Here is an 18420-nt window from a genome sequence, read left to right on the forward strand (position 1 = left end):
TATATGTATATAATAATATTAATAATATATTAATATATTATACATATTGTAAAAAAATTAATCGAATTTAATACAATTGTAAACATCATCAAATTGTTCGTTCTTAAATTATGACTAACTTCATTATTGGTAATAATACATTTTTACTATTGTTTATTCGATGACAATATTTTAAGTGTTGTAGTTATATTTTAATATATATATATATATTTAATAATTAGTTACTTTTTAATACAACCAACTCATAATTTTTTTATTCATTAAAATAAAATTATATTTGTTATATTTTTAACAATATTGTGAACATATTGATTAATATACCTACTTTTTACACATTACGTATTTTCATAATATCGTACCTTATTATATATATCGTATCATTAGTTTGTATTAATTTGTTGATAGTGATTTACATTAGAATGTCAAAATTAAAGTTTTTTTTAATATGTATTTTATAAAATAAATAATATTATGATATCTAGTCCATATAATAACATCACGTTTATTATGTAATTTTGCGCTACCTTCATGATTATTTTAAATGGATCACTGCTTAAAAATTGTATTAGTCCAAGCTGATGAACTGTTTTCATGATCCTTCTTCACATAATTATTTCTGTTAAATGTAAATTATATAATTACTTTATAATTTTAATATAAATAAACATAAATTCTTTAAAAAAAACGAAAAAATAATATTTTTTGAGAACTAAAATTAAGAGTTTATTTTAGCGATCCTATTGATATATTATTATGTGAATTTATTCGGAAGTTAAGTTTTATTAGGAATATCTTCATTAATATATCTAGTATACTTAATTCATATCCATATTTTAGTATAATGATGTCTATGTTTTATTGTGTATTTGCATTACTATTAAAAGAAAAAACACATCGATATTCGAAAATATTTTTTTTTTTCATAATTTATGACAAGATATATATGATAGATCATCATAATTTATTCAGACATTTTATTGGTAAAATATATGTTTAAATATATTTATCTGTATTTAGTATGACAATAATATTTAAAATAGTTATAATATATAGTCATTTCTGATGACTGCGTTCTTTATCATGATACGCTTATTTTAAAGTAATTGTTATTGTAAAATTTGATATAAAAACCCTATTTATTAATTTACTAAAGGGTGATTATTTTTTATTTTTTATTTATGAAATAAATGCATTTACAGAAGTTTTAAATTTATTCGTCTGTCTATCATTAATATCTTGTATATGTATAGACATTATGGTTATTGATTAAAAAGGTTTCATGACGTGTATTTTAATGAAGTCGTAATTATTTTAACGGTTGTCTTTCAATAATAAATCTTAAACAATATAGCTGCATAAATGTCAAAAACAGTAAAAAGGTAAATTTGTGTTGGATATAAACGGTAAGCTTCCCTTAGACGGCACCATAATTATATAATATAATCAATAAAGAAGAATATTTAAACATTAAAGATATAGGTAACAAAATCTGAAATTTTTTATATAATATATGATTGTTGTTGATAAACATAGTCACCACGATTGCTGTATGATAATTTTAAGAACTGAACTCAAAATTAAAGAAATATAAACTTAAATAAAAATTATGCCCAGTGAAACTAAATAAATCACTTGTTTTAAGCTGCAGGTAGGTTTAATCATACTATTTCAATTGCAACGTAAAAAAATATGTTTTAATAATCATTGTATAGCTTTATATAATTATGTGTTTCAGTACGTAAATACATACCACAATTATTTTTTTTTTGTTTCTTTAACAATATTATGTTAATAAATATTCAATAAATTATAACCCTGCCATTTTATTGTTGTATATAATTACTTTTTACTAAATATAAGTGAATAACTCTTACTTTTATAAACATTCAACTATGATATTAAAATGTAGAAAAGCATAGTACGAGGTATTTATAATAGTTAATAATTACAGGTATCTATTGCTAGTTTGTTTATAATGTACGATTTATGTTTAAATTGTATATCAATTATTATTTGAACGTATTGTTTGTATATATATATGCGTGTGTACTTATATAAATATTATGAAGATTATAAGATATTATTAAAGTTTATATTTTCTTAAAATATATCATAGTAAATATTTATATACGTATATATTATTGTAAGTACAGTTTAAACTCTTCGGGAAAAAATATGAAGTAGGGAAAAGTACCAATAAGCAATATGTAAGCAACGATATTGTTTTATTCTCTAGCTCCGAAATCAGCGTATTTCTAACTGATATTCTAAACTATTGTATAATGGAATTAAATGCAAAATATTATGAACACTTGGATACAACTTTAAAAGAATAGCCACAAGATTTTTTGACAATAGACCACATAAATACAGTGTAAGAATTATTTTTATGGTACAAAGAGTACGGCACAATTGCATATAAAATGACAAACAGACGTCTCATTATGCATAAAACCATCGTCACTATAATAATATATGTCTGTCCCATTGAATACGGCATTGTTAGTTATCATTATCACCAAGCAGACAACTACAGACAAAACGGAAAACAATTTTCTCATAACGATGGCAATTATTAATATCAAATACCTGTGTATATACGCATAATTTTCATTGTATCTGATTCAGCAAACAAATAACGATATTGCTTTCTTTTTTATAATACTACCATAAGCGTTTAAAAAATATAATATGTCAAGTTTTTCCTTTATGTTTTTTTTCTTTTACATAAATAAATGTAATTTTATTTGTACATAGTTGGCAAATGAATGTCGTTAGTCGTCTGTCCAAGTTATTTTGGGTTACACGCACAATAACGAAAGTTATTTATATGGGGTGGGTTTATAAAAGGTATATAACAGCCCAGTCTAGTTGTAACAAAGAAAATACAAAAATAAATATATTTTTATATCTGAACGACGAGACACAATGTATTATTATATGATGTCAATTTTCATTCAATGAGACGTCTATTTTGCAAGTAATATAATATGAAAAATAATATACTTAGTGTTATTTAAAAAAATAAATGTTGGACACTTAATATTATTGAATCTTTGACAATGTAAATTGGATCGTGTATAATTTTTTAAATACCAAACTTTTAATAAATATGGTTTGTGGTTTGCAATTCTATTTTTTTAAATTATATCAACCAACTTTTATCAATCTACTCATTAGAATAAAAAATTAAATTTATAAAAAAAATTATGGAAAATAAAATATGTTTATGTTTATATTACAAATATCTTTAAAAACAAAAAAAAAAACAGCAAAAAATTACAAAATATAGTCTATATATATATATATGGAGTTGAACTGTGATTTATATTCATATAGTTTCTTGATTGCAATGATATATCGAATATATGCGAAAATTATTCACTATTATATAATCAAAAATATTTAATCATTGGTTAATATATTTAGTAATTATAGGTATTATTAAAATTGAAACAAATATAAATATTAGGTATAATAAATCAAGTTCTACTCAGATTCGACCTTTTCAGTTACTTTAAAATTTAAAATAAACATAATACTTAAATCACTATCTCGTAGTAGATCGAAGCCCAATATGTATGTATAATATTGTTTGTTTAACAAATTTATATTATAATACATTTATATCTAATTTCTATTTAATTATAACTAAACCGATATTTTTTGTAATTCTAATTCTTTAATAAAACAATTTTTTCATCGAACTGCTATACTTGACGGCTTACCTAAACAAACATTAATTTATTTTAATTGTCTGGTCTGAAAAATATTATATCTAATATTCATCGAGTCTTCCTTAATTTTTATAGCATTACTAGTTCAAGATAGCATTGTCAATAAAAACGTCTAAAATAAATTTAAAATAATTTCCAGGTATATATAGATTATACAACCGTCTTGGGTCTTTTTGTCGTTGACGATGCTAATCGATAGGGCTTTATACGTTAATTAATTCGGATCCTTGATAAATCACTCGAAACCACTTTATCACTGTCAGCACTGGCTTATCAGCACTTCGTAAACTTCTAATCGGGTTACCCTTCGTTTCTCCTTCTTCTTATATATATATATTTTTATAGACCAGTTAAATTGACTTCTTCTATTACCATTAAAAATGGAGGCGATAAAGAATGACGATGGTGTGCATCCAAGAACCATTAAAGTAAACAGAATGCGTATAAAATAATAATAAGAAAAAAATGCCATTAGCAATAAATCAACTTCGGTGAAAACTCATTTTAATGCGATTTAAACACAAATATAAATTGAATGTAAAAATCACACCTTTTTGAGGGACTAAATGTTAACGATGCCCCAATGACAGATTTATCTTGACTGGTCGAAAATGTGTGATGTTATCAAAATAATTAAAATATTTTAAACGCCGTTAAGAATTGTATATTAATTTAAAAAATTACGCATTGGAAATTAGTGAGATAATATAAATTACATATTTTTGTAATACGTTTTTTTCTTAAGAAAATATCACTCATTAATTAGTGTATTATACTTTATGATATATTTTTATGTAATGAAAGGTAAAATTTAAATACACATAAAAATAAATTATAAATTCAATGTTAGATAATCAAAATCGGGTTCTAATTCTAAAATAAATGCTACTATAGTAGATATATTATTTTTTAATAGATACAAATACTTCCAATACAAAAAAAGTCAAAAATAGTTTTATTATAATTTTTAATTCTAAAATACTTAATTTAATGATAAATATTTTGACTCTTTTCTCAGTTAATCGGAAACTTTAAGAAAATACCAACGTGATATAACATACAATAACGTGACATTAATTTTATTTAGAATTTATTTATCAAAATTGAAATTTATTTCAGCAATCATGACTTACAACTTTACAAGTGTTTAGTAAGATAAATAATAATTGTTACTTAATAAACAGTTTATAGTTAAATGATTTGAAATTATTGTATTTATATCACAATTAACTTTACACCTTTATTTTATTTTATAGCGTTTCTAATAATATTATAAAAAAAGTTCCATAAATCTATAGGACCTATTATAGTTGCTCCACTTTTGAAATACGTTAATTTTTGTAATCATCGTTGTTGCTATTGAAAAATAGCTGCACACGTTATGTTGTAGAGAAAATAAGTTATTCTGTATTAAAATCGAAGACAACGTTTAATATTGTATAAATTTCACGTACACGCAGTTGTAACAACATTGCCTACACATTTCACCGGACAACGGATTAACGCAGTAACAAAAATAATATAAGTAATAATAATATTATGGTTATTAAAACTTAATTTGAACATGTTAAAATCACTGATAAATAATACCATAATATTGTTTAACCAAATATTATCGAATATTATAAGTATATAATTTGAGTGAGAAGATTATTAAGAAATTATATTATTATTATCTTATTATGAAAGCTTTGACAACGTTTAGGTAACTATTTAGTTTATATTTTTAATATGTTAACCTTACATTTATTTCTACATATCATACGTATTTCACATAAGTATAAAGCATTTAATTATTTTTAAAATGTTCTCTGTAATAATTTGTTATAGCTATCTTAGTAGTTAAGCGAGTTCTTGGTCTTTATAAATTAGCTAATGAATATTGTATCCTCTACTCGTCCAAAAGGTATATTTTATTACAGAAAAATTGTAAATATTATTATACAAAAATAATGACCTTCGATTTGTCTAACTGATATCATGGATTTTTTTTTTCAATTTGTTCGAATTCGAATGTAATAAAACGTAATAACCATGTGATATTGTCCGAAAAACGCCGACGAGGATCGTATAGCAGTGTTGATTGTTGATAATGTTTTTTCTTGGGAAACTTGCTATTTATAGGTTGGATTTCCTTATATTCGTTGATATTTTAGCCTGCATCTCGCACTTTTGTAAGTAATTATACTTCGTATAAATATGTGGGATTAGCCCATACTCGAGGTTCCACGAGTTGAGTTAGTATAGAATAACAACATCGGACCGGATCAGTTATCATTGATCCTTATCTATCATAAAATACTGGATCAGTTCATGACCAGTCATAAAATAGCATATGATATGTGATCTAGATTTTTGTCCCTCTGTAATAACCTTTGATCTAAATTAACTGGCTGCATCTGTAATTATAATATATTCATATAGGGATATAGGTATACACACACACACACACACACACATATATATATATATGTATTTGATGCACGTAAACAGGGAATACATAACAAATACCCGTTTACATTACAGTGGTATTTTTTTTTTAAATCTATATTATATATTATAATATATTTAAAATATAAAACACTCTGGTTGTTATCATTATTTAAGATAATAAGATATATAAGTTACCTATAGCCTCAAGATAAGGTTTACGGTTCGTTACGATATTAATGTTTGCAGCTTTACATATTATTTTTATTTTATTTTTTTAATGATACATTTAATACATTTTTTTAAATAAAATACCAAACCATATAAAATAATACATTTCAAGACGTTGAGCATATCCTATATATTAACACGTTATTATAATACCTACCTACTATATTTGCTACGTAATAAACTAAGGAAATCGTTCTTATACATAGTATTTACATTGAGTTTAAAGTACCCGTTAAGTTTATACCGGGATTATAGTGGTATTAGATAATGATTACAATTATAGGTCGATGTGCTGCAGTTTAGGGTACACTGAGAATACAGTGAAGATTGTTAGGATAATGGTTAGGGTCGTATACTTGATAATTTACCAGATAATTATATTTGCTTTTCTCCTCGACCGAGAAAGATATTTCGTTTTAATTAGCTAATACCCAGAATAGTTTATAATATAATATATACTATTATATTCATATAAATGTAATTGTAATATAACAGAATATACAAAATGTCGTTCTTAATCAAACGTTTTTCAGTAATTTTGATTTCTAGTCAAAAAATGTAGGTAGTGTTTTGAACATTTCACTATTCTCTTTGATTGTAAATGTTTTATATTTTGTTTGAAAATTTCTTTTTAATATTTTCGAAATTGTAGATTTTCATTATTATTATGGTTATTAACTTGGAATGTACAACTTAAAAATACAATTAATATAACATAAAGTGCAATAATATTAATTATTAAAATTAAATCATTTAAAAAGGCCAAAGATACTTAGGTTAAATCGACATCTTATTGAATAATATATTAGTGGTTCGATTAACAACAATTAAAATAACTGAACGGACAAAATTTTAAATAACAAATATAAACCACTAATAACCTTGTTTATAATAACATTTTAAAATTTCATTTTGGTATCTTAGGTCTTACGAATCACAATTTAACATTTTGAATTTACGTTTGATGAACTGAATTCCTTCAGTGGTTTTTTTATATTGTAGATTTTTTAAGGAGAATTATAATTCTATATTTTAGGATAGGTATTTATTAGATCTGCGTAAACTAAATATAATATAATATCATGTTAAATTATGTTATTTGTATTGAAATCACTAAAGTACGGCTAGTATATTTGTATAATTAATAATTTTTCATTTAAAAATTATTAAAATGTTAAATATTGTAATCCCACAGCTAGTTACATGTATTTTTTTTTGTAATGTACGTTTTTAAACATAATAAAAATATTGTACTACTCAACGGTATAACATTTTACCCCTACTGATGTGGTTTAAAGTATCTCTGTAAATAGTATTATAAATTATACATTATAAAAAAATATCCCTATTTTATTTTATAATTTTAATTTTTTTTTCTTATTTTTTTTTTTTCACAATTTTATTCTGGCATGTTAAAAAAAAAACTTAAAATTTTTTATCTGATACACATACAAATTACTAGTAATATTTTGCTTAATTATCTATACATATTTTGTATTATTATTGTTTTTGTTACTAGTTACATAATTTAAATTTATAAAAAATTATTTGGAAAAATAGTGGAATACAATAAATTATAATATTTTATATTAATGTCCTATATGTTATGGTAATATGCAAAAAAAGTAGATAAATAATAATGATTTATAACTAATCATTACGTTTTTCCTTTATAAATAACAATAATAATAATAGTAAAAAAAAAAAACAATAATACAACGTATTTATAAAATATATTTGTTTATTTTCGGTCTAAACTATACGAGTATAGTTAATTGCATGTTACACGATTAGGCACTTTAACCCGATACATAAAATAAAAAAAAAAAATCAATAATGCTCGTTGAAATAGTGTTAGGTTTACGACTAGACACTAATTACTAATACATATATATATAAATATAAATATTATAGGTATTCAACATTATTCTTTTTCTTTGTATTCTGTTATGATCTGATTATTTGGTATAGGTTTGAGTTTTTATGAGTCATACAATGCCTGTGCTTATATAAAAACGTTGTTCATTAGCTTATATAATATATTATTTATATTTTAGAAATAACTGTCACCGATACAATCAAACGTATTTCACCGCTTTAGTATATGTATATTAAAATAATAAATTATTACGAAGTTATAATAACGATAGTTTGTCCGTATCGAAATGTCGCATAATGGATTACGTTCGAAGCAGAATGATAATATATTATAAAAACAAAACATTGCGATCAATCAGGTAGGTATAAACTAAAAACATTATGATACGTAAAGTGTAGCAAGCTAACAAGTAAATGGTGTGCATTTTATAACACTAGTGTGTAATAATAATATGTTAATACTACATTCAGTGGCGTAGACAGGATTTTAAATGAGAGGCGCATAGTTTTATGTATAGATAGTTAAATTATAATAAATTAAAAATTATTACTTTATCTTGTAATATAAAATATTTTATATTATAATACAAACAATTAAATAAACATAATTAATTATGTTCGTATTTTAAAATATTAGTTGAAAGTGACTTAAAGTAAAGTACTTTGACAGATTTTTGAGTTAAATGCAGCTCAAATATTGCTTGTATAGAATATTTTAATAAAAAATAAATAATTCATTAAATAGTTCTTTTTTTAGTGATATTTGCTGTTGGTGAACTATTTATTTTTTCTTACATGGTAAAACTAAAAATTATTTCAAAAGTTTCGAAGCAGGAAATTTTCCCACAAAAGTAGATTATGTAACAGGAAACGTAGTGAGAACTATAACAGTATTTTATATTAGGCCGTGAACTTGGTCAATAAGTTAGTGATTATAGCTGATCAAGAATTTTAGAGAGTATTGATTTTCCATTGATATATTAGCTCAGTGTATGAATATAATATAATATTATTATCAGATCTTCGTTGTAATTAATTTTTGCAGCCTTTAAAATTGTTTTGTCATCATACAGAATTATATTTGGGGGAATAATTCTTTAAGTACTATAATATTTCAAAATGCTTTACTAAAACAAGTATCAATGATCCACCAGAGAAATAATAAAATCAAGAAAAAAAGAAATATCGAATTTTTATAATATAATATTTATTGAGTTTCAAATATTTTAATTTCTTTTTTACATAATCATAGTATTGCTATTTCAACATTGATTTGTTTTTCTTAATAATTTTTACTTAAAATTGTTTAATATTTATTGAAATTGATGACTTACATTTTTGCCTAAACTTTGTACTGCATCCTTAATTGCCACTATGTCATGTGTTACTTTTCAAATTAAAACAAACTACCAATACTGTTTAAAAGACCTTGGTTTTTATGGAGAGGGTGGCATTTTCAAATTAGCCATTTTAGTTACATCGTTGTAGAGTATATGTATATAATTTATAGAAATTCTAAATAAATATATATATTTGAGAAATCTGATGTAATTTATTGTTGTTTTATGAAAATATATTTCATGTGCTATACCTATTACCTATATTGTAGAGAGTTTTCATACAGTGGATATCTCTATATGTATAAAGATAATTATAGACTATTGATATTAGTAATACTCAAAATAAGGTATACTGTACTATTGTTCTATTATTCTGTGTTCATTCGTCGTTGCCATTTACGTATGTAAGTATGTTTCATGTATTTAATACTCAGTATATACCTGATAATATCTGCTACTGAGCGTCGATATATTAATAGACACATTATAACGACAATAATTAAATAATTATACATACATTAAAACCACATAATATGATATGTTGAGTTGGATATACTCAAATATTTTTTTTTACTGATTTTTAAAATGTAAGCATTATATGTTAACTGTATAATATAATGAGACACTACATAATTTTAATGAATGAAGTTACCTATATAATCCAAAATGGGTTAAAAATTGTATTAAGTATCATTTTGTACGAGAAAAGTGCAGAGAATACATACATTTTATTTTTTTAAATTAAAAAAAAATATTTTAAGAATATACATTTTAAAATATATGATTTGGAAAAAATTTTAATTTTGCGCCACTACCATATTATATGTTTATTTTTATGATGACATTTGTTGTAAGATCACCTGTATATACCTTATATAATATTATGATATGTTTATCACAGAAAACGTCTATTTAACTAGCACGATCGTTGTTGCTATTCATAATGTTATATACAGTGTAGTGTGTTTATCTTTTCGCTTTCGTACTCCACCACCCGCATCAAAACATTGCCATTCCAAAACGCGCTCATCTCTCCTCTCACGCAGGGGTGGTGGAGTATCGTCTCTCGAAAATTTTACCTAGAAAGAATCCCTATGCAAACGTTTACCATGCTGTCAAAAGGCCATAATCCGCTGGGTTTCGATTTCAATCTCGAAATGGAGATGAGCACCGTTGCCGCTGCTTGTCGTGTGTAAAACCCCCACAGAGGCGAATCGAATGCTTTTTAAGAAAATAATCCCCCCAAGGAATATACGCGCTGGCTTCTGTGTGTGTGTAAGTACGACTGAAATAGGCACTCGGGCGTTAGACGAATGGATTGTAGTGCGGCGTAGCAGAGATGAAAAAAGCCGCAAAAGGCCGACATAGTCGAGACACGAATGACAGACGGGTGGATGGCACAACCGATGATATAGGCTGAAGCAGAGAGTTGATTCTTTTCCTCTTCCGTTACCTTGAGAGTGTATGTGAGTGTGTGTTTCTGTGTCCACCAGCCGTATATAAATATATTATATTATAGTGATTGGATCGACGATAGCTGACGCGAATGGTTGCTGATAGCCGACTTCCGAGTAAAATTCCGGAAGAAAAACATATGATAGCTTATAAGATACCAGTACAACAGAGTTGGCTATTTCAGATGTATAAACAGCGAATAAAATATGTTATTAGATTTTGAGTTCAGTTATAGAACGACCATATGATTTATTTTTATTTTCCGTGCGTGGTATTTAATTTAGTCTTATTGTAGCCTTTTTACAGTATACTTATATAATATAAATATACATTATTATAATAAACATAGGTAGTAAGTGTAATAGTATGTACTAGGTATATTACGCATCTCGTATAGTTTTAGGAATGAATATATTTTGTTAACCACTTAGTATTGTTATAAGGTAGGTAATACTTTCGTGACTAGTGACATTATATTATTTTCAGCTAGACAATTTTAGAAAATTTCGTGTATAGTGGTATTTAAATTGTTAATTGCTTTTTGTGTCGATTACGTGTATGTGTCCACCGGTTGTAACACTTGTAACCAACAATAATATAGTTATATTGTATCGATGATGTAGATGCTACGTATGGGGTAGTTGACTTTCGGAAGAAATGTCCGAGACAACATTTCATATTATTTAATCACATATTTAGATGGATATTTGTTCTATGTGTTTTTTATGTTTAATTTATGGTCTATTCATTCATCTAGGATGTAAACAAAGTACTTCTTGCACAATTTTTGTTCGGTTTATGATGTTTAATGTTCTATATAAATGTAAGTATTTTGTTTACATTTTTTTTCTCCTGATAGATTAATAATTTATTTTGAGTCAACGAATGCTATTCATATATTAATCGTATTAATCGTGAACAATTAAAATTAATGTTTATAGTTTTTGTCGACTATCGTCTAAAGTGGTGTAGTTTTCGCAAGTATTTTAGTGTCTAGAAACGTTTTCGGAAGTAAGACTTTTAAAAATACGAATTTAATGGAAGCAATGAAAAAAGGTATCTAACCTTTTCCAGTCGGGTGGACATTTTCAGTTATTCTTTGACAGCCATTGAACCTAATGGTGCTATAATAGTGCCCTTTGAGTACATGTGTTCTCTCAGTCAACGTTAAACACAATTTCCGAAAAAAACCTTATACGACCATAAACTTAAAGCCAAGTGTATTCACATTTGTTCAGAGCATCCAAAAAAATCAGACATTGTGAAACATGATTTTTTAACTGTTACTCAATTGTTAACTTTAAAATTTAAAAGGATGAAATAATAATCTCTTTTTTAATTTGTTATTGATTTATTATCTATATACATTTTTATTTGCACGTTTAACTATCTATTTGGATTACATTTTTGAGAAGTACTTGTAATTGTGTGTGTTTTTGTATAAAAATATACAAATGGCCACAGAAATAGTTCAAGAATGGCATTAAATAATAAACAATTTAGTATTACAAAAAATACGTATTCACTAGATTTATATGACTATGCAAATTCCTCTGAATCATTGTTTAGTCCTCTTGAATTTAAAATAGATTCGAAATACAAACGACAGTTTAGTATCAAAAAAAAAAATAAATAAATACTATTTGAACATTGTGACATATAACAATATCGATTTACTCTGAGAAAATAATATGTACCCACAACTTTGTTTGCTGTCCTCATAAAATATTATAGTGATTATAATAAAATTTTAAACAAATTGCAACCAATAAAATGCAATTTAAAAAAATTAATTCTCTGAATCGTTATAATTTAAGAAACCATAACGGCATAACTAGTAAATCGTTTTTAAGAAACCGAACAATAATATAAAATGAATAATAAAAAATATGATAAATAATAAAATAACTATAACTTTTTAAAAATGCCTCTGGTAATCGAGTATAATTTATATGAACTCAATTATAATATAACCTATTAGCTATTCTAATGATATTTTTAATAATATTCGTATTATACTTAAAAGGATTTTAATAAATGGTTTAAATGCGTTATTATTATTATAACAATTACCTAATGCGTACAATACTGTTTACAGTTACTTCTTTTTTATTTTTTATTCTTTATAAATTTATAATTTAATAAAACATTAACTGTAAAAATTGTGTTATAAATAGTAACATTATATCATAATTAAATAGTAATTAATAATTACTAATTATTGGTATCACCTAAATAATACGAGTATATTATTAATTATATATTATAATATTTATTAAATACTGTTATATTGAAGTATTAAATTTCAATAATCCTTATTTAATTGTTTTCGTTTTCAATTATACTCAGGGTTATCCGTATGAAAGTAGACAAAATCATAAATTTCATTTAAAATACGGACGAGTGAGATTCTGAGATCACTATACGTGATCTACATATCGTAATATACATATATATTATATATACTTATAAATATGATAACTATATATTATATAATATATGTTAACTTAGTATTTGTCATTTTATACGGGGTATTAACGATAGCTTATATATTTTCCATATCGTTGCTCCCACTGAAAATATTATCCCTATTACCGTGAGTTTGGTGAAAATAATATTTTTATTTCACGAATAAAAAAAAAAAAAAAAAAAAAATGATAAGAATAAACGGAATTCGGTAGTATTTACTCGATACTTCTTTAGAGGACCATTAAAATATTTCTCGTGGGCATATTTTCTTTTATCTTTTTGATTTACTTTACATCTATTAAAAACAATTGAAGTTTTAAGAATATTTCAATGTATTTTATTACATTTTACTACATTTACACAATTATACTCTTGCGTTGAACCGTTTAGTTTCAAGTTTTATGTTCAATAGTTATAGCCGTTAACTATATGTTTAACTATATAATTGTTTTTATAACTAAGAAGTAATAATCGTTTTTATTTTTAGATTCAACTTTATGGTTACAATACTGATCTTTATTCAAATATGTCCGAAGCCCAAATGAAATCTCAAGGTATTGTGGGTGTATCACTTATGGTCCAAGTGAGTTATAAAATATGTCCTGTTACTTTATAAATGTACGTCTTCTTAATTATATTTTTAACCTTATAGATTGGACAAACAACGAATTCAGAATTTCAAATGGTCACCAATGAGTTCAGTAAACTGTTATACAAAGGTAAGTTAATATTAGCAAACAGCAAATTAATTATGTAACTGTCTTGAAAAACTAAAAAAAATTCGTTAAATATCGTTGAATCATATACCAATAATGAATTAAAAACAGAAGATGTTTAAACTATTTAAAAAAACATGGCGTCTTATTGTCATTTGATAATTTTGATTAATGTCTATATTAATAATATTTGTGACATTGCCGTACTTTTGTAGCACCGAAAATATGAGTTTGTTGAAGTCAATATTGTTGGTAAATACTACATAGTATATTATAACTATAGTATATTATGGGTGTTTTTAAATATAAACATTAATTTATAATTAAAACATCGGAGTTTTAGGCGCGTTTCGTTACTTTATTAATTTTTCTTATTCATAATTTTGGTAAAATCATTTGTACGAGTTGATTTTGTAGGAGTTAAGCAGAGAAATACTGCTTTATATCGTCCTTAATTTTAAGTACAGCTCTAAAATCACTTTACAGTCACTTAACGATTACAGCATTAATCCGAACGTGCTTTTGTCGTGTAACGTGTGTGAAAAACAATGAGAACAAACTGTGCGGTGCTAAGTCATTTAAAAACTTTGTTTTTGTCTTGAATACTACTATGAGCATACATATATACGTACATTTATTTGTCAAATTTACGTATACATAAACGTAGTATATATGTGTAAATTTCGTGATACATAACGCGTAAAAAATTATTTAATGTGATATTGTTAGACTACTAACATTATAATATAATAAAAAATATCTCAACAGAGAAGATAAAACAATCAATAAATAATATACTATAAATAGGCACTATATATAACTCAAATATATTTAATTTACATTGAGTTATAAGTTATGAGGGAAATATCATACAGTAGATGTGAAATCGCTATACAGTATCGTATTCAATTTTATGAATTTTCACCTAACAAATTAGTTTTTCCGAACATTACTATGTTTTTCTGCGTTGTCGTATAATTTTTACAGTTGTCTGGAAACATTATTATTTAGTGAAAGAATTATAATTTTATAGGATTATTGCAAAACACAAAACCTTTTTAAAACAGTGCAATTAAAATAAAGTTTTTTGTTATAAAATATTATGAATCAATATTTAAAACATTTCTCAGAAATATTAACAAAACAAATTTGTTTCTTTAAACTTGATTCATTCTACTTTAACTTCTTTTTTTTTTATGAAAATATATGAACGAATTCGTTTTAAATATTTATTTATTTCATGAATTCCAAACATTTTACAATACACAAGTTAAAATTCGTCGAGGTAGTCATATATATAAGAAATTCGTTTTGACTACAGTATGCCGTAATGAAATATTTGGCGTTTTAGACTTTCGACAACCTGGAACTTGTGTTTCACTATGAGAACTTTTATTTCCAATGATAATTAGGTATAAACTTACCTGTGTCAAAACTATAGTTGTTTTTAATATTTTGATTTGAATTTGTGTAACTGGTTGTATTGATTTTATCTATTTTTAAAGATAAGTAGAGATACTAAGTTTACAGGCATAATTTATATTGTATTTTGTTATTAGTCTTTTGTAAAAAAATTGATTTATAATTAATTGTTATGTTGAAAAAGCAAAATAAAATTAATTTAATGTCCAGAATAAACTGTAAACGATATAAATTGAATAATATGGTTTTGATTTCACTCTACAGTAGGTGGACATGAATTACGTTATTATTTGTTTAATTGTATCGTTTGAACAATACAGTTGTTACCTTATGATATTAAAATTATGTAGGGACTGTCCTGATATATTTAAAGTGATTCACTGAATTTTACAATCGATTTTTAATTTTTATTAAAGTAATTATTAGAATTTAAAATAAAAGCTACAAAAATATGATTAATTAAAATTTTTTGAGTAGTAAACATTAAAAAAAGTGATCCAACAAATATAAAAATTGTAGTGTTAGTTTATGTAAAGTACTAAATATCATATCATATAATATTATAATAAAATTACAAATTGAAAAATTATGTTCTAAGTACGTGGTGTTACAGTGGTGTGTATTATTTAAATCATATAACATACTGTTAACAGTGAGTACTTTTAATTGTTTCAATTTTAAGATAATAATTCATAAGCATTTTAGATCCAGGTATTCCAACGAAATTTAAATAAATAAATGTATAAATAAAATAATTATAAGAACCTTTATTACGATAAAATAAATTCTAATTTACACAATGAAATGAAACAAAATATAAATTACAGTACGTAATTTACTACAAAAAAATTACAGTTAATAATACATTTTTATTAACAATTGATATAAGAATACAATGAGACGAGAATATAGGCATATATATATATTTTTTTTTTTAAATATTAGGTAACAATTTATTTGTAACATTGAGTAAATTGATTTTAACCTTAAGAAGTTTAATTAATTTAAAATAATCTAAGACACTACCAAATAAATTATCTAACAACTTATATATTTTTTCCAAAATTATTTAAAGACATAATAGAAAAAAACATGAGCAATATTGACATCAGAACGAATTATTCTTTATACTCTATACATCATACTTGCATAATTGAACTTGGAACGTACTAGAGTAAAATATAATTAAAACTGAAAGATATCTTAGCTGGGTAGTGGGTACCATTGTATAAATACTGGTACGATAAAAGGTCACGTATAAAATATACATAACAACGATTACACCAATACATTAATCTATACGTATATATTATATATTTTTTCATAATTACAACTCGGTGTAGATTTACCTTGCTTTATTGGAAACAATTCTAGTTCTAAACTTAATTTTGTATATCTAGTTATTCAAGGTGCAACTTGTGTGAGTGTACAGTGTTTTTTGAGAAATTTTAACCTAGGCGCAGAAAATCTCTCTAAATCGTTAGTAGGATATGACGTTTGTGTGCATTTCTGTTTGTTTTTATGTGTGGGAAACCTTAAATAATCATTAATAAACAATCGAAACAGACGCTTACCTTTTAAAAAGATGTTATATTCCAAAATATTACTCTATGTAAAAAATACAATTTAGTTCAAGATCACGTTTTATTAAATAAAATAACATTAAAATGAATATGTGTACATGAAGTTATACGCATATTATAATATGTTTGTGTTCGGTTTTGATCTAATTTTGTGTAGTATTAACTCTATTAACTTTTATTCATATAATCAATATAATATAATCAATATTTGTTCTTTCGAATTGAAACTATTGCGGTATTCATTATCGTGAAATCTTGTTAAATAAAAATACAATATCACATAATATACTGTTTTTAGTTTTAGCCTCATTTAAATACAATATATTCATTGCGCGATGAAAACAACGCTCTCTTCCTCCGTTCGAAAATATAACGGATCAAAGGTCTGGAACAAATATATTATAACATTATATGCCTTATGAGCAAATGACAATTTATCGTTTACATTATAATAGTCAACATGACAGAACGCAATTTATTTCTATATTAATAATTGAATATGTCAACCTATACATAATACCGTGTATAATGTAATATACCGATATACCGATGTCCTCGATTAATGTAGTTTTAGATATTTATCCAAAGTTTAAATTTAAATAATATAGTGTATTCGTGAAATACCTAGAGAACCATTATTCAGGCGCGTAATAATATTATACGAACGTTTCAATAACTGACCACAAACTCACAAATATTAATAATAATATTGTACCGTATAAAAAAAATATAAACACTATTTATGTAACGCTATTGTTATTATTATTGTTTTATTTTCACCAAATATGTCCGAATTTGTAAAAATAAAGACATATTTATATTTCGAATGTGAAATGGTGGCTACAAATATAAGTGCGATGGCGTTTTAAAATGTCATAAGCCCTTATAAAATTAATGATGTTTAATTCTCTGTAATGAAATAGTAGACCCAAGTATAGTATTGTGTGAAGTGTGCTCCGCTCTGCACGATGACTCGTTTGAGTTGTTGATTCGAACTCGAAATTAACCAAATTTATTGAATTAGAATAATAATAATAATAACTGACCTGTTATAGCCTTATAGGTTTAAAAATATATATTATTCAATACTATGTTATGCCATTTATTTGTATAAAAAACATGGCCACGATATACATATAGAGTTATTTTCATACATTAT

The 18420-nt window shown here is 24.5% G+C and overlaps 1 protein-coding gene across 2 annotated transcripts in view; it reads left to right on the forward strand.

Moving 5' to 3' along the window:
- The window catches only part of LOC132932455 (carbonic anhydrase-related protein 10), a 110593-nt gene that overhangs the window by 55127 nt on the left and 37046 nt on the right, over positions 1–18420 (forward strand). For both annotated transcript variants that reach the window (XM_060998838.1, XM_060998837.1), the window contains exons 6-7: positions 14028–14123; positions 14193–14259. In XM_060998838.1, the coding sequence (XP_060854821.1) occupies positions 14028–14123; positions 14193–14259 (163 nt within the window). The remainder of the gene's footprint in view (positions 1–14027; positions 14124–14192; positions 14260–18420) is intronic.

The sequence above is a fragment of the Rhopalosiphum padi genome, chromosome 1 (assembly GCF_020882245.1).
Source record: "Rhopalosiphum padi isolate XX-2018 chromosome 1, ASM2088224v1, whole genome shotgun sequence".
NCBI lineage: Eukaryota > Metazoa > Arthropoda > Insecta > Hemiptera > Aphididae > Rhopalosiphum > Rhopalosiphum padi.